This window comes from Oncorhynchus mykiss, chromosome 20 (assembly GCF_013265735.2).
Source record: "Oncorhynchus mykiss isolate Arlee chromosome 20, USDA_OmykA_1.1, whole genome shotgun sequence".
NCBI lineage: Eukaryota > Metazoa > Chordata > Actinopteri > Salmoniformes > Salmonidae > Oncorhynchus > Oncorhynchus mykiss.
Genome location: NC_048584.1, coordinates 30,831,515 through 30,849,450, shown reverse-complemented (window position 1 = coordinate 30,849,450; position 17,936 = coordinate 30,831,515). Strand labels below are relative to the sequence as shown.

General features: G+C 47.6%; 1 protein-coding gene across 29 annotated transcripts in view; it reads left to right on the top strand.

The window, feature by feature from the left end:
• LOC110498787 (neurexin-1a) overlaps window positions 1-17,936 on the top strand; it is a 556,706-nt gene that overhangs the window by 315,821 nt on the left and 222,949 nt on the right. For 2 of the 29 annotated variants that reach the window (XM_036956178.1, XM_036956177.1), the window contains exon 1: window positions 15,621-17,293. The exons of 25 other annotated variants lie outside the window; for them this stretch is intronic. In XM_036956178.1, the coding sequence (XP_036812073.1) occupies window positions 16,987-17,293 (307 nt within the window). In that variant the 5' untranslated portion in view covers window positions 15,621-16,986. Of the gene's footprint in view, window positions 1-15,620; window positions 17,294-17,936 lie in introns of those variants that run through there. 2 more of the 29 variants (XM_036956180.1, XM_036956179.1) reach the window with 1 other exon arrangement.

Here is a 17,936-nt window from a genome sequence, read left to right as displayed (position 1 = left end):
TATGTATGAATTGTGTCAGCTTCAGTAAAGATTATCATCTGAGCGTCACATTACCGTAGCTAGCTATATTCCTCCCTCTCTCCCTCGTGTGTGTGGACTCTAGTGCAGCGTGTTTGAATGAGGTTCAACATGTCTCATATTTTCGACTGCTTGTCTGTTGTGTGGAGAGCTGTGTTTCAGTCACCGCTGTCCATGGTGCTGAAAAATCTGATTGCTGCTTTTTTACTGTCTACATTAGACCTCCGACACATGTCTATGGCAGCATTTACACATGCAGCCCAATTCTGATCTTTTGCCTATTTAAATTGGTAAAAATACAAATAATTAGGCAAAAGATCAGAATTGGGAAGCCTTTGTAGATTTTTCAACACCATGGACAGCGGTGACTGAAACACAGCTCTCCACACAACAGACAAGTCACCACAAAAGTATCTGTACATGGCTTGAGTAAAATACACCATACCTGAAAGGCCAATCCGGGATATGAACTCATGTCAACAAAGACACCTTATGCTATTTAGAGTGAAAGGGAGACACTTATTGGACAGGATTTTGTCACCAGTTAAACATCCATCGCTCTCTCAGTAGTGTGTGTAGACGGTAGACCTTTGAAAAAAGGTACAACAACAACACCTTATGCTCTTTACTCCAGGACTGTCTTGCCACCATCTGTTGCATTTGTTTACACATCCGTAGGGTCTCACATATCCACTGGCAGATGCTGATCATATGACTCTGTGGTCAGTGTGATCATGCATGACATTATACATCTAACCACTGTGTTCCTCTTCCAGTCACTTCCCTTTTGGATGTACTCTCATCACTACCCCAGTCAGCCAGGTTAAAACCCCCAGAGAGGGATGCCCCTCTTGGGCACACGTTCCCTGGGGCTTGGAGTGATGGAGGAGGTGGTGGTTAGGATGATTGCAACAATACACGTGTCCCGACAGCACAGAGCGGTGCAGGTGTGCCTGTGTCATGCATGACTTGTCATGAATGGTTGTTTGTGCCGACCCCTCAGTGCCCACAAGTGTAATCTGCTGTGTGAGCAATAACATGTTCCTCTATAACTAACCACGGATATATGTCGCAGTTCTTAGAAATATACCGCTTGGACGCTCTGTAGAAAAGGAAAATAATTATGTACAGTATCTCTCTCTCTCTCTCTCTCTCTCTCTCTCTCTCTCTCTCTCTCTCTCTCTCTCTCTCTCTCTCTCACACTCTCTCTCACTCTCTCTCTCTCTCTCTCTCTCTCTCTCTCTCTCTCTCTCTCTCTCTCACTCTCACTCTCACTCTCTCACACTCTCTCTCTCTCTCTCTCTCTCTCTCTCTGTCTCTGTCTCTCTATGTCTGTTTAGTTTGTCAGGATCCTATTACCTATTACCTACTGCTACTGTTCCTGGTGTCCACATATCATCTACAAATACATGACAATGCACAGAACAGTTATAGACAACAACATACGATATTACATTCAGTTTTAAATAAAACATTAAGCAATAAGGCCCTAGGGTGTGTGGTATATGGCCAATTCTTAGACACAACACAATGACATGTTTTGTCATAACCGTGGTATATGGTCTGATATTCCACAGCTGTCAGCCAATCAGCACTCAGGGCTCAAACCATGCAGTGTATAATGAATTATACATTGAATGTAAAAAACATTAAGAACATCTGCTCTTTCTATGACATAGGCTGACCAAGCAAGTGACAATACATGTTTTACTATTTACACACTCTTCATAGATACAGTACATATTCATATTCTTATATACAGCACAGTTGAATTAGATATTTAGAAAGAGATATGTGTTATTATCTGTTTTTTAAATCTGAACTTTTTACCTGAGTAACCTCTGGTGACAGAGCATTCCACCATGACATGGCTCTATACATAGTTGAGTAACCTCTGGTGACAGAGCATTCCACCATGACATGGCTCTATACATAACTGAGTAACCTCTAGTGGCAGAGCATTCCACCATGACATGGCTCTATACATAACTGAGCGACACATTAAATCTGTTTCTTTGAGTGTAAAGAAACCCATAGTGGTGTGTCTGGTGGGGTATATATGTCTGGTGGGGTATATATGTCTGGTGGGGTATGGATGTCTGGTGGGGTATGGATGTCTGGTGGGGTATATATGTCTGGTGGGGTATGGATGTCTGGTGGGGTATGTATGTCTGGTGGGGTATGGATGTCTGGTGGGGTATGTATGTCTGGTGGGGTATATATGTCTGGTGGGGTATGGATGTCTGGTGGGGTATATATGTCTGGTGGGGTATATATGTCTGGTGGGGTATGGATGTCTGGTGGGGTATGGATGTCTGGTGGGGTATATATGTCTGGTGGGGTATGGATGTATGGTGGGGTATGTATGTCTGGTAGGGTATGGATGTCTGGTGGGGTATATATGTCTGGTGGGGTATATATGCCTGGTGGGGTATGGATGTCTGGTGGGGTATGGATGTCTGGTGGGGTATATATGTCTGGTGGGGTATGGATGTCTGGTGGGGTATGGATGTCTGGTGGGGTATGGATGTATGGTGGGGTATGTATGTCTGGTAGGGTATATATTTCTGGTGGGGTATATATGTCTGGTGGGGTATATATGTCTGGTGGGGTATATATGTCTGGTGGGGTATGGATATCTGATGGGGTATGGATGTCTGGTGGGGTATGGATGTCTGGTGGGGTATATATGTCTGGTGGGGTATGGATGTCTGGTGGGGTATATATGTCTGGTGGGGTATGGATGTCTGGTGGGGTATATATGTCTGGTGGGGTATGGATGTCTGGTGGGGTATATATGTCTGGTGGGGTATGGATGTCTGGTGGAGTATGTATGTATGGTGGGGTATGTAAGTCTGGTGGGGTATATATGTCTGGTGGGGTATGTATGTATGGTGGGGTATGGATGTCTGGTGGGGTATGTATGTCTGGTGGGGTATGTGTGGCTGGTGGGATATGGATGTCTGGTGGGGTATGTCTGGTGGGGTATATATGTCTGGTGAGGTATGGATGTCTGGTGGGGTATGGATGTCTGGTGGGGTATGGATTTATAGTGGGGTATGTATGTCTGGTGGGGTATGTATGTATGTTGGGGTATATATGTCTGGTGGGGTATGGATGTGTGGTGGGGTATGTCTGTCTGGTGGGGTATGGATGTATGGTGGTGTATGGATGTCTGGTGGGGTATGTCTGGTGGGGTATGTATGTCTGGTGGGGTATGTATGTCTGGTGGGGTATGTATGTCTGGTGGGGTATGTGTGTCTGGTGGGGTATATATGTCTGGTGGGGTATGTGTGTCTGGTGGGGTATGTATGTCTGGTGGGGTATATATGTCTGGTGGGGTATATATGTCTGGTGGGGTATGTATGTCTGGTGGGGTATATATGTCTGGTGGGGTATATATGTCTGGTGGTGTATGGATGTCTGGTGGGGTATGTCTGGTGGGGTATGTCTGGTGGGGTATGTATGTCTGGTGGGGTATGGATGTCTGGTGGGGTATGGATGTCTGGTGGGGTATGTATGTCTGGTGGGGTATATATGTCTGGTGGGGTATTGATGTCTGGTGGGGTATGTCTGGTGGGGTATGTATGTCTGGTGGGGTATGTATGTCTGGTGGGGTATGTATGTCTGGTGGGGTATGTATGTCTGGTGGGGTATGTGTGTCTGGTGGGGTATGTATGTCTGGTGGGGTATGTATGTCTGGTGGGGAATGGATGTCTGGTGGGGTATATATGTCTGGTGGGGTATGTGTGTCTGGTGGGGTATGTCTGTCTGGTGGGGTATGGATGTATTGTGGTGTATGGATGTCTGGTGGGGTATGTCTGGTGGGGTATGTATGTCTGGTGGGGTATGTATGTCTGGTGGGGTATGTGTGTCTGGTGGGGTATATATGTCTGGTGGGGTATGTGTGTCTGGTGGGGTATGTATGTCTGGTGGGGTCTATATGTCTGGTGGGGTATGGATATCTGGTGGGGTATATATGTCTGGTGGGGTATATATGTCTGGTGGGGTATATATGTCTGGTGGGGTATATATGTCTGGTGGAGTATGGATGTCTGGTGGGGTATGTCTGGTGTGGTATGTCTGGTGGGGTATGTATGTCTGGTGGGGTATGGATGTCTGGTGGGGTATGGATGTCTGGTGGGGTATGTATGTCTGGTGGGGTATATATGTCTGGTGGGGTATTGATGTCTGGAGGGGTATGTCTGGTGGGGTATGTATGTCTGGTGGGGTATGTATGTCTGGTGGGGTATATATGTCTGGTGGGGTATGTATGTCTGGTGGGGTATGTGTGTCTGGTGGGGTATGTATGTCTGGTGGGGTATGTATGTCTGGTGGGGTATGGATGTCTGGTGGGGTATATATGTCTGGTGGGGTATGTGTGTCTGGTGGGGTATGTATGTCTGGTGGGGTATATATGTCTGGTGGTGTATGGATGTCTGGTGGGGTATGTCTGGTGGGGTATATATGTCTGGTGGGGTATGTGTGTCTGGTGGGGTATGTATGTCTGGTGGGGTATGTGTGTCTGGTGGGGTATATATGTCTGGTGGGGTATATATGTCTGGTGGGGTATGTCTGGTGGGGTATATATGTCTGGTGGGGTATTGATGTCTGGTGGGGTATGTCTGGTGGGGTATGTATGTCTGGTGGGGTATGTATGTCTGGTGGGGTATGTATGTCTGGTGGGGTATGTATGTCTGGTGGGGTATGTGTGTCTGGTGGGGTATGTATGTCTGGTGGGGTATGTATGTCTGTTGGGGTATGTATGTCTGGTGGGGTATATATGTCTGGTGGGGTATGTCTGTCTGGTGGGGTATGGATGTATGGTGGTGTATGGATTTCTGGTGGGGTATGTCTGGTGGGGTATATATGTCTGGTGGGGTATGTGTGTCTGGTGGGGTATGTATGTCTGGTGGGGTATGTGTGTCTGGTGGGGTATATATGTCTGGTGGGGTATATATGTCTGGTGGGGTATGTCTGGTGGGGAATATATGTCTGGTGGGGTATGTGTGTCTGGTGGGGTATGGATGTCTGGTGGGGTATGGATGTCTGGTGGGGTATGTTTGTCTGGTGGGGTATGTATGTCTGGTGGGGTATGTATGTCTGGTGGGGTATGTATGTCTGGTGGGGTATGTGTGTCTGGTGGGGTATATATGTCTGGTGGGGTATGTGTGTCTGGTGGGTTATGTATGTCTGGTGGGGTATATATGTCTGGTGGGGTATATATGTCTGGTGGGGTATGTATGTCTGGTGGGGTATATATGTCTGGTGGGGTATATATGTCTGGTGGTGTATGGATGTCTGGTGGGGTATGTCTGGTGGGGTATGTCTGGTGGGGTATGTATGTCTGGTGGGGTATGGATGTCTGGTGGGGTATGGATGTCTGGTGGGGTATGTATGTCTGGTGGGGTATATATGTCTGGTGGGGTATTGATGTCTGGTGGGGTATGTCTGGTGGGGTATGTATGTCTGGTGGGGTATGTATGTCTGGTGGGGTATGTATGTCTGGTGGGGTATGTATGTCTGGTGGGGTATGTGTGTCTGGTGGGGTATGTATGTCTGGTGGGGTATGTATGTCTGGTGGGGAATGGATGTCTGGTGGGGTATATATGTCTGGTGGGGTATGTGTGTCTGGTGGGGTATGTCTGTCTGGTGGGGTATGGATGTATTGTGGTGTATGGATGTCTGGTGGGGTATGTCTGGTGGGGTATGTATGTCTGGTGGGGTATGTATGTCTGGTGGGGTATGTGTGTCTGGTGGGGTATATATGTCTGGTGGGGTATGTGTGTCTGGTGGGGTATGTATGTCTGGTGGGGTCTATATGTCTGGTGGGGTATGGATATCTGGTGGGGTATATATGTCTGGTGGGGTATATATGTCTGGTGGGGTATATATGTCTGGTGGGGTATATATGTCTGGTGGAGTATGGATGTCTGGTGGGGTATGTCTGGTGGGGTATGTCTGGTGGGGTATGTATGTCTGGTGGGGTATATATGTCTGGTGGGGTATTGATGTCTGGAGGGGTATGTCTGGTGGGGTATGTATGTCTGGTGGGGTATGTATGTCTGGTGGGGTATATATGTCTGGTGGGGTATGTATGTCTGGTGGGGTATGTGTGTCTGGTGGGGTATGTATGTCTGGTGGGGTATGTATGTCTGGTGGGGTATGGATGTCTGGTGGGGTATATATGTCTGGTGGGGTATGTGTGTCTGGTGGGGTATGTATGTCTGGTGGGGTATATATGTCTGGTGGTGTATGGATGTCTGGTGGGGTATGTCTGGTGGGGTATATATGTCTGGTGGGGTATGTGTGTCTGGTGGGGTATGTATGTCTGGTGGGGTATGTGTGTCTGGTGGGGTATATATGTCTGGTGGGGTATATATGTCTGGTGGGGTATGTCTGGTGGGGTATATATGTCTGGTGGGGTATTGATGTCTGGTGGGGTATGTCTGGTGGGGTATGTATGTCTGGTGGGGTATGTATGTCTGGTGGGGTATGTATGTCTGGTGGGGTATGTATGTCTGGTGGGGTATGTGTGTCTGGTGGGGTATGTATGTCTGGTGGGGTATGTATGTCTGGTGGGGTATGGATGTCTGGTGGGGTATATATGTCTGGTGGGGTATGTCTGTCTGGTGGGGTATGGATGTATGGTGGTGTATGGATTTCTGGTGGGGTATGTCTGGTGGGGTATGTATGTCTGGTGGGGTATGTATGTCTGGTGGGGTATGTGTGTCTGGTGGGGTATATATGTCTGGTTGGGTATGTGTGTCTGGTGGGGTATGTATGTCTGGTGGGGTATATATGTCTGGTGGGGTATGGATATCTGGTGGGGTATATATGTCTGGTGGGGTATGTATGTCTGGTGGGGTATATATGTCTGGTGGGGTATATATGTCTGGTGGGGTATATATGTCTGGTGGTGTATGGATGTCTGGTGGGGTATGTCTGGTGGGGTATGTATGTCTGGTGGGGTATGGATGTCTGGTGGGGTATGGATGTCTGGTGGGGTATGTATGTCTGGTGGGGTATATATGTCTGGTGGGGTATTGATGTCTGGTGGGGTATGTCTGGTGGGGTATGTATGTCTGGTGGGGTATGTATGTCTGGTGGGGTATGTATGTCTGGTGGGGTATGTATGTCTGGTGGGGTATGTGTGTCTGGTGGGGTATGTATGTCTGGTGGGGTATGTATGTCTGGTGGGGTATGGATGTCTGGTGGGGTATATATGTCTGGTGGGGTATGTGTGTCTGGTGGGGTATGTATGTCTGGTGGGGTATATATGTCTGGTGGTGTATGATTGTCTGGTGGGGTATGTCTGGTGGGGTTTATATGTCTGGTGGGGTATGTGTGTCTGGTGGGGTATGTATGTCTGGTGGGGTATGTGTGTCTGGTGGGGTATATATGTCTGGTGGGGTATATATGTCTGGTGGGGTATGTCTGGTGGGGAATATATGTCTGGTGGGGTATGTGTGTCTGGTGGGGTATGGATGTCTGGTGGGGTATGGATGTCTGGTGGGGTATGTTTGTCTGGTGGGGTATGTATGTCTGGTGGGGTATGTGTGTCTGGTGGGGTATATATGTCTGGTGGGGTATGTGTGTCTGGTGGGGTATGTATGTCTGGTGGAGTATATATGCCTGGTGGGGTATATATGTCTGGTGGGGTATGGATATCTGGTGGGGTATGGATATCTGGTGGGGTATGTGTGTCTGGTGGGGTATGGATATCTGGTGGGGTATGTGTGTCTGGTGGGGTATGGATGTCTGGCGGGGTATGTGTGTCTGGTGGGGTATGGATATCTGGTGGGGTATATATGTCTGGTGGGGTATGGATGTCTGGCGGGGTATGTGTGTCTGGTGGGGTATGGATGTCTGGTGGGGTATATGTGTCTGGTGGGGTATGGATATCTGGTGGGGTATGTGTGTCTGGTGGGGTATGGATATCTGGTGGGGTATGGATGTCTGTTTGAATTGTATGTGAATAGATTATACAAGAGGTAAGACATTTTCAATACATAAATGTTTCTTAAAAAGACAAGAAGAGAAGTAGTCAATTTGTCCTCAACCATGAAAGACTATCATGCAAGTTGTTGACGTTAGTTCTGGATGTGCAGTTAGAGCAAGGCTGCTTTGTTTTGAGCCAGATGGAGCTTTGTTAGGTCTTTCTTTGCTGCACCTGACCACTGTTTCCCGGGTGCCGATGACGTGGATGTGGATTAAGTCAGCCCCCTCACCTCTCTGATTCAGAGTGTTTGTTTTACATGCGGAAGACACATTTCAGTTGAATGCATTCAGTTGTACAACTGACTAGGTATCCCCCTTCCACGTGTTACCTGACAGTAATCAAGATGGGATCAAGATCAGAACCTGAACAACAACTACAGTTTCTGTGTCAAAGACGCTCAACATCTCTTTATAACAGACATGCCTCTTAAAGTCCCCCCCCCCTCTCTCGATCTATGTCTCTCTCTTTCTCTCTCATTCCCTATCCCTCTAATGAGCCAGACTGTAGTCTCTCCATGGTTGTGATATAAAGTGCTGCCTGAGAGCTCTTCTCTTGATTTAAAGGCCCTGCTGGTCAGTCAGTTAAACCCACACCACCCACCTCCTACTATCTGCCTCCTCTCCCTCTCCTCTCCATCTCCACCTCTCCACTCCTCCACGCTTGTCTCTTCATCGCACAGTACTGCGTCTGCACTCCTCTGTCTTAGAGGTGCTTAACTGGGACTCTTCTTTCTCTCTCGTTCTCTCTTTCTTTCCCCTCCCTCGCTCTCTCTCTCTGAGGAGAGTATCACACACCTAGTATAAATTCCATCTGTGCTATCCACCACTTGGTTTGGAGGTTAAACAGCCACAGTATGAGCTTTTCTATCTTTCTTCATTCCTTGTCCTCAACCTGGCTCAGTTTATTTTCCTGGGGATTATAAACAAAGGACCGGACAAAGGGAACAACTGTACTTGCAGAGACAGAAAAAGATTCAGTTGAAAACTAAAGGGATAGACAATGAAAAGTGGGAACAATAGCTGGTTTTGAGCATATGATATTACACATGCACTGGTGCGGAGCACAAAGTTAAAAGCTTGGAAACGAGCAGCCTGGAAACAAACCAGGGCGCATGGGTGGCGCAGCGGTCTAAGGCGCTAGAGGCGTCACTACAGACCCTGGTTCGTTTCCAGGCTGTATCACATCCGGCCGTGATTGGGAGTCCCATTGGGCGGCACACAATTGGCCTCGTGTCGTTAGGGTTTGGCCGGGGTAGGCCATTATTGTAAATAATAATTTGTTCTTAACTGACTTGCAAATCTAATTTTATTGATCACATACACCTGGTTAGCAGATGTTATTGTGAGTGTAGTGAAATGCTTGTGCTTCTAGTTCCGACAGCAGTGCAGCAGTATCTAACAGGTAATATCTAACAATTCCACAAACAAACCTAATACACACAATCTAGTAAAGGAATGGGATGAGAATATATAAGTATAAATATATGGATGAGCAGTGACAGAGCGGCTAAGATGCAATAGATAGTGAAGAATAGATAGTGAAGGATACAGTATATAGTATATACATATGAGATGAGAAATGTGAGGTATGTAAACATTCTTAAAGTGGCATTATTAAAGTGACTAGTGTTCGTTCCATTTATTAAAGTGGCCAATGATATCAAGTCTGTAGGTAGGCAGCCACCTCTTTGTGCTCGTGGTGGCTGTTTAAAAATCGGATGGCCTTGAGATAGAAGCTGTTTTTCAATCTCTCTGTCCCTGCTTTGATGCACCTGTACTGACCTCGCCTTCTGGACGGTAGCGGGGTGAACAGGCAGTGGCTCGGGTGGTTATTGTCCTTGATGATCTTTTTTGCCTTCCTGTGACATCGGGTGTTGTAGGTGTCTTGGTAGTTTGCCTCGGTGATGCGTTGTGCAGACCACACCACCCTCTGAGAGCCCTGCGGTTGTGGGCGGTGCAGTTGCCGTACCAGGCTGTGATACAGCCTGAAAGGATGCTCTCAATTGTGCATCTGTAAAAGATAGTTAGGGTTTTCGGTGACAAACCACATTTCTTCAGCCTCCTGAGGTTGAAGAGGCACTGTTGTGCCTTCTTCACCACACTGTCTGTGTGCGTGGACCATTTCAGTTTGTCGGTGATATGTACACAGAGGAACTTAAAACTTTCCACCTTCTCCGCTGCTGTCCCATCGATGTGGATAGGGGGTGCTCGCTTCGCTGTTTCCTGAAGTCCACGATCATCTCTTTTGTTTGACATTGAGCGAGAGGTTATTTTCCTGACACCACACTCCAAGGGCCCTCACCTCCTCCCTGTAGGCCGTCTCGTCGTTGTTGGTAATCAAGCCTACCACTGTAGTGTCGTCTGCAAACTTGATGATTGAGTTGGAGGAGTGCATGGCCATGCAGTCATGAGAGATCAGGGAATACAGGAGAGGGCTGAGAACGCACCCTTGTGGGGCCCCAGTGTTGAAGATCATCAGAGTGGAGATGTTGTTTCCTACCTTCACCACCTGGGGGCGGCCCGTCAGGAAGTCCAGGACCAAGCTGGACAGGGCAGGATCGAGACCCAGGGTCTCAAGCTTAATGATGAGTTTGGAGGGTACTATGGTGTTGAATGCTGAGCTGTAGTCAATGAACAGCATTCTTACATAGGTATTCCTCTTCCTTTTCTTATGGACAACCAAGTAGAATAAGACAAAAAATTATGGAAGAAAAACAGAAGGATGTATTGCCTAGTTAAATAAAGATTAAATACATTTTTTTTTAATGAAAAGCTATTTCACAAAACCATTTTCCCTAGTTTCCCACCACAGCCTGTGTGACGTCATACAACAAGGCAGCAGCTGTGCTCTGTCATTCCATTGCCAAGGCCACACATGGCTACAGTGGGACTACTTTTGGGACCAGGTGGTAGAATATGTAGGGGTGACAGGGCTTTGACCTCTCTCTCTCTCTCTCTCTCTCTCTCTCTCTCTCTCTCTCTCTCTCTCTCTCTCTCTCTCTCTCTCTCTCTCTCTGCTCTCTCTCTCTGGTCTCTCTCTCTCTGCTCTCTCTCTCTCTCTGATCTCTCTATACTGTATATCCCCCCTCCTTCCTCTGCTCTCTATGGAACAGTAAACACAGTACACACACCTCCATAGTCACCTGCCCCCTCCTGTTTATCTCTCTTTCCATAGGTTCATTAGAAGTTTACTGGAGGTGCTGGTCTGACAGTTACTGACATACTGTTGTACCGCTTACCCCCTCACAGAGAGATAGGCTGCGTTCCAAATAACACCATATTTCCTTTATAGTGTACTACTTTTGACCAGGGCTCATAGGGCAGAGGGTGCCATTTGGGATATCCCATAGAGAATGAGACAGGCCTCTAGTGGCCAAAAGGCAGTATTAGCATGGGCAGCGCCATTGAGGGATCCCACCATATTAATGTCGTCAAGTGAGTGGGACTTCCAACTTCATTGGCTGATCCCTCCTGGTGACCCTGTTGGAGTCATGTCCAACCGGGTCATCAGGATGGATCAGTCAAGTGGAGATAGCCTCAGTGGTGCTGCTCATTCTGTCACAGATGCTATTATGGCACAGAATGATAAGTCCTCTATATATAGCTATGGGACACACACAGAGGTATTCTAGGAACACACCTACATCAGCCTGAAATATTTTCTAAACTACACAAGCAATGTTGTTGCAGTACTGCTATACTGCCACATGGTGGTATCCATGTAACAAGTAATGGATACAAAACCTGGCCTAGGTATAGTCACCACATACCTGACTGGTGACATCATCTAGCTTCAGGGGATGCATACTGAATCAGTTTGTGTCATTCTGTTTAGGACACCCAATCAGACCTGAACGATGTGTGATTCAAAGCAGGTATCACTCTTGTTAGACACGATTTGTCACCAATTTGTTGTTGCCATGAAAAAGTTTACCTGTGAGTTGGAATTTAGGGAGTCAGACTCATGTCCTTGTGAAGCATGTGGGCCTGATAGATTGTATTATTAGCTGTAATTATGCAGATTGCAGCCCTGAGAATTATTATTAAACACACACCACAACACACACACAGACACACACACAAACACTTCATTAATACTGATCATAATTAGGGTAAACATATTCAGCAGGTGCGGCACTCAGTTTCAAGGGTTGCAAATGAGGAAGGATGGAGCTCTCTCTCTTGGTGGAGGTTGTGTATAGCTGATTCAGTAACACCAGGTGGTTACCCTATATAAAGTGTTGAGAGGAAGTTCTCACTTTCTGTCTTCTCACTTTCGGAGCATCTGTTGTGTTAGCAAATTCAACAGTTTCTGAAAAGTGTGTCCTCTTCAGAACTTTATTTGAATTTGTCCAACTGTTGGAAAAAGTGAAGCATTTCCAATCCAAGTTGTCTTTGGTTCATTTTTCAGCATTTTCTTTGGTTTCCTATGGACTAAGACAAAAAAGAATGGAAGAAAAACAGAAGGATGTATTATCCCCCTTGTGTCCGCCTGCTAAGATTACTTTCTCTGCAACCATGAAAAGTATCAGTATTCCCTATCCTCTGTCCCCTGTCCCATATCCTCTATCCTCTGTCCCCTATCCTCTATCCTCTATCCTCTATCCCCTATCCTCTATCCTCTATCCCCATCCTCTATCCCCTATACTCTGTCCTCTATCCTCTTTCCCCTATCCTCTTTCCCCTATCCCCTATCCTCTATCCCCTATCCTCTATCCCCTGTCCTCTATCCTCTATCCCCTATCCTCTATCCCCTATCCTCTATCCCCTGTCCCATATCCTCTATCCTCTGTCCCCTATCCTCTATCCCCTATCCTCTATCCCCTAATCTCTATTCCCTATCATCTATCATCTATCCCCTAGCCCCTATCCTCTATCCCCTATCCTCTATTCCCTGTCCCCTATCCCCTATTCTCTATTCCCTGTCCTCTATCCCCTATCCTATATCCCCTATCACCTGTCCCCGAACCCCTATCCTCTATTCCCTGCCCTCTATCCTCTATTCCCTATCCTCTATCCCCTATCCTCTATCCCATATCCTCTATCCCATATCACCTGTCCCCGAACCCCTATCCTCTATTCCCTATCCTCTATCCCCTATCCCCTATCCTCTATCCCTTATCCTCTATTCCATATCCTCTATCCCCTATCACCTGTCCCCGAACCCCTATCCTCTATTCCCTATCCTCTATCCCCTATCCCCTATCCCCTATCCTCTATACCCCATCCTCTATCCTCTATCCCCTATCTCCTTTCCTCTCACTGCGACCCAATGAGATCAGCTCAGCCTCAGCAGCAGCGCCACTGTTGGGCTTTTCTTCCTCTCCGGCGGTCCAAAGAGGATGTCGTCCAAACGCCACCGTGACAACAGGACAGAGCTTGACTGAGCATCAGCCTTGGATCCCAAGAACTGAATGGGGAGCATTGAGCTGAGCCTTTAGCCTGTTTGGTTCTTTAGTCCTCGACCCACTGAGAAGCACTGAGCACAGACCACTGAGCCAGAACCTTTAAGTTCTTTAGTCCTGGACCCACTGAGAAGCACTGAGCACAGACCACTGAGCCAGAACCTTTAAGTTCTTTAGTCCTGGACCCACTGAGAAGCACTGAGCACAGACCACTGAGCCAGAACCTTTAAGTTATTTAGTCCTGGACCCACTGAGAAGCACTGAGCACAGACCACTGAGCCAGAACCTATAAGCACAGACACTGCAGCATTGAACATCACAGAGCAGCACAGAATATATATCCTGGGCTCTACTGTGTAGTGTTTATCAGCAGTCAGAGATGTATGCCCACATGTTCTCTGTACCCCCTTAACCCTCAAGCTCTCCCAGTCATTCTCTCTGCTGTGATAGCTCTCTGGTGGGGGAATGAATGGGTTTTTATGAGCCTGGTGAGCATGGACTGACTTCTGTGGACAGCTCTCCACTTACTGCCAAGCTCTGTGTTTGTGTGTGTGTGCGTGTGTGTGTGTGTGCTGCGTGATCCACATTTTATCCTTCCCATCCTTCGTGGCATTCCCCCATTTCCCTAACGTTTAGCTGGGGCTGCAGATGGTCTGGAAATTAGAGCGCCAGCTCGGAGGATAGGAGAAAAATAGGAGAAAAAAAATTAAGGGATTTTTTTATTTTCTTCCCTTGGAAGCTGCAGCATGGGGAAGTGAGGAGGGAGTCATTAAATGGCTCTGTGATTGGCTGCTGAGAAGCCATCAGGCCCGCCAGCCAACACAACTACTGCTCCCTCGATGGGGACCATCGGACCGTTGGGCCACACCACTAGGTTTTGATTCCCCATCTCTATAGGACCGAACCTATACTCTCCACCCAGAGAGAGAGAGAGAGAGCGAGAGAGAAAGAGAGAAAGAGAGAGAACCAGAGAGAGGGAGAAATAGAGAGGGAGAGAACTAGAGTGAGGGAGAGAACTAGAAAGAGGAGAGAACTAGAGAGAGAGATAACTCGAGAGAGGGAGAGAACTGGAGAGAGGGAGAGAACTAAATATAGGGATAACTAGAGAGAGGGAGAGAACTAGAGAGAGGGAGAGAACTAAAGAGAGGGATAACTAGAGAGAGGGAGAGAACTAGAGAGAGGGAGAGAACTAGAGAGAGGGAGATAACTAGAGAGAGGGAGAGAACTAGAGAGATGGAGATAACTAAAAGAGAGGGATAACTAGAGAGAGGGAGATAACTAAAGAGAGGGATAACTAGAGAGAGGGAGATAACTAAAGAGAGGGATAACTAGAGAGAGGGAGAGCACTTGAGAGAGGGAGAAAGAACGGGATAACTAGAGAGAGGGAGCTAACTAGAGAGAGGGAAAAAGAGAGGGATAACTAGAGAGAGGGAGAGAACTAGAGAGAGGGAGAGAACTAGAGAGAGGGAGAGAACTAGAGAGATGGAGATAACTAAAGAGAGGGATAACTAGAGAGAGGGAGATAACTAAAGAGAGGGATAACTAGAGAGAGGGAGAGAACTAGAGAGAGGGAGAGAACTAGAGAGATAGATAACTAGAGAGAGGGAGAGAACTAGAGAGAGGGAGAGAACTAGAGAGAGGGAGAGAACTAGAGAGAGGGAGAGAACTAGAGAGAGGGAGAGAACTAGAGAGAGGGAGAGAACTAGAGAGAGAGATAACTAGAGAGAGGGAGAGAACTAGGGAGAGGGAGAGAACTAGAGAGAGGGAGAGAACTAGAGAGAGGGATAACTAGAGAGAGGGAGAGAACTAGAGAGAGGGAGAGAACTAGATAGATGGAGATGACTAAAGAGTGGGATAACTAGAGAGAGGGAGATAACTAAAGAGAGGGATAACTAGAGAGAGGGAGAGAACTAGAGAGAGGGAGAGAACTAGAGAGATAGATAACTAGAGAGAGTGAGAGAACTAGAGAGAGGGAGAGAACTAGAGAGACGGAGAGAACTAGAGAGAGAGATAACTAGAGAGAGGGAGAGAACTAGAGAGAGGGAGAGAACTAGAGAGAGGGAGAGAACTAGAGAGAGGGATAACTAGAGAGAGGGAGAGAACTAGAGAGAGGGATAACTAGAGAGAGGGAGAGAACTAGAGAGAGGGAGAGAACTAGAGAGAGGGAGAGAACTAGAGAGAGGGAGAGAACTAGCGAGAGGGAGAGAACTAGAGAGAGGGAGAGAACTAGAGAGAGGGAGAGAACTAGAGAGAGGGAGAGAACTAGAGAGAGGGAGAAAGAGTGGGAGATAAATAACATGAACAAAGACCAGCCTGAAAAGCTGTATCTCTCCCTCTCCTCCATTCACTGCCCATCAGTGTCTGTCTGTCCAGTGGATAGAAAGAGAGAGATGAAGCCCCACATCCCCAGCTTATTTTCACCCAAAATAGGCTCTTCCTCTGCAATGCTCTCTGGCTCCAATGATTCGCTGTTGTGGAGCCTGTTCATTTGCATAGACCCTCTCCCTCCTGCTCCGTGGCTGGCTGTTGAAGCTCCCCCCTCCTTCCTCCCTCTCTCCCTCCCTCTCTCTCTCTCTCTCTCTCGTCCTCTCTCTCCTCCTCTTGCTCACATCTTGCTGGAGCTGCGCTCGCTCGCTGAAGCCGTTGCTGCCTGTTTCTCAGCCTGTGAGTGTGTGAGAGAGAGGTGTGTGTGGCTCCGTATACAGAGCAGTCACTCTCTCTCAGTGCTGCCGCGTCGTTGCCTCTCTACTGGGTACTGCAGGGAGAGTAGAGGGAACCTCTAGGAGCGAGGCTTGGCACACCTCGCAGGTACAACCATTCCCGCGCCACCCTCTCGACAGCTGCTGCCCACCACCACAAGCAAATTTTAAAGCTTTACTTCGGATGCACTCAGATTCCTCTAGACATCCTCTGAAAACAGGAAGGAGAACAGGGAGGGAAAACTTGGAAGGAGGGAACATTCCATTTGCTTTGATTAAGGAGATGTTGAAATTGTGCCTGTGATGTTTTTTTCCCTTAAAATCTGAGGCTGATATTCAATGTGGATTTTCGGGAGTTATATCATTTTTTGAGAGGAGAAAATTATCCATTTGATTCTGTGAGCTCTTCCTCGCAGAATAAGAAGTGAGAGAAAAGGAGAGAGAGAATGCGAGCGAGGAAGTGTGATAGGGGAATTGGAGCAGTGTGAGATTTCTCAGATGCTGTTTGAGGAGTGTGTCCTAATTTATTGAGTGCATATTTTTTCCTCCTCTCTTTTTCTCCACAATGAATGATCGTACTTCTTCCATGGTTACCTTTGTACCCTTGTGGATTTCCTAACCCACCGGAAAAAGTGCAAGAAGGCACTCTTTTCTTTTCCCTAAATTTGTTCGTGATTAGCTCTTTTCTGCTGTGGATTCTCTGTGGATTTGTTGGTTGGTCGACAGTGTGAGTGTCTTGGGTTTTGTGAGTGGCGAGAGAGCATTGTGTTGGCAGGGTACTAAGGGGACTATGGGCCATTGGGCTCATCACTAAGGTCCCAAACCTTTATCCTCAACTCGCCTTGCTGGCCTCTCGGGGAACCATGTTGGAAAGTTGGAGGACAAAGCTTGCCCCCACCCCTGGCCCCTCGAGGCCCAGGCAGGAGCACCTCTGCTGGGGCTTGACCTCGTCTATCTCCCCTGTCTCCCCTGTCTGCCTGGTTCTCTGGATGACTGCTCTGGCCCTGGGGTGTGTGGCTGGATCTGGGCCTCACTCGGGGCCACCAGGGGGAGGCACAGAAGCAGTGGAGGGCCACCACCACATTCACCTCAACCATGGGGGCAAGCGTCACCATTCCGTGCCTATCGCCATCCATAGACCGCCTGCCGCCTTGCTACGGGCAGGCCACAGTAAGTATCCTTTCTACTCTGACCACCTCGGCTCTATCTGACAGCTTCTATAAACCAATTAGCAGAGGCTTTTCTTCAAATCCATTTACAGTAGTGTGTGTATAGATTTTCCTATGGGTGGCCCCAGCTGGAATCAAACCCATGATCCTGGCGGTACAAGCACCATGCTCTACTAACTGAGTCACAGAGGACCACAATGTATGCCACATGCCGTCACCATCTTCCTACGCTCTGTGGGGCAAGTTTTATTTTGGGCCCCTGTGGCCTCTTTCTACTTCTTACAGTCCAATTACTGGGATGAACTAGTTGTCTTTTGGAGAAGTATTGTATTTATATTTGGTTTTGTTTGGTGCTCATTGGATGTAGATGTATTCTGGTCCCTTACAGCTCTTTTCCCCATAATCAAGTCCAGGTTCTGCGGTGAGCAACTTGTCTATTGGAGACATTTGATTTTAATTTGCAGCAAAACATTTACATTTTACAGCTACCAGACGCTGTTATCCAGAGTGACTTACATTAGCAATCAGGGTTACATGCCTTGTTCAAGGGCACATTGGCCGATTGTTGGACTCCCAACGCTCTTAACTGCTAAGCTACCTGCCGCAATACAATAATGATATTTTCCTTGAACCATTACTGTAGC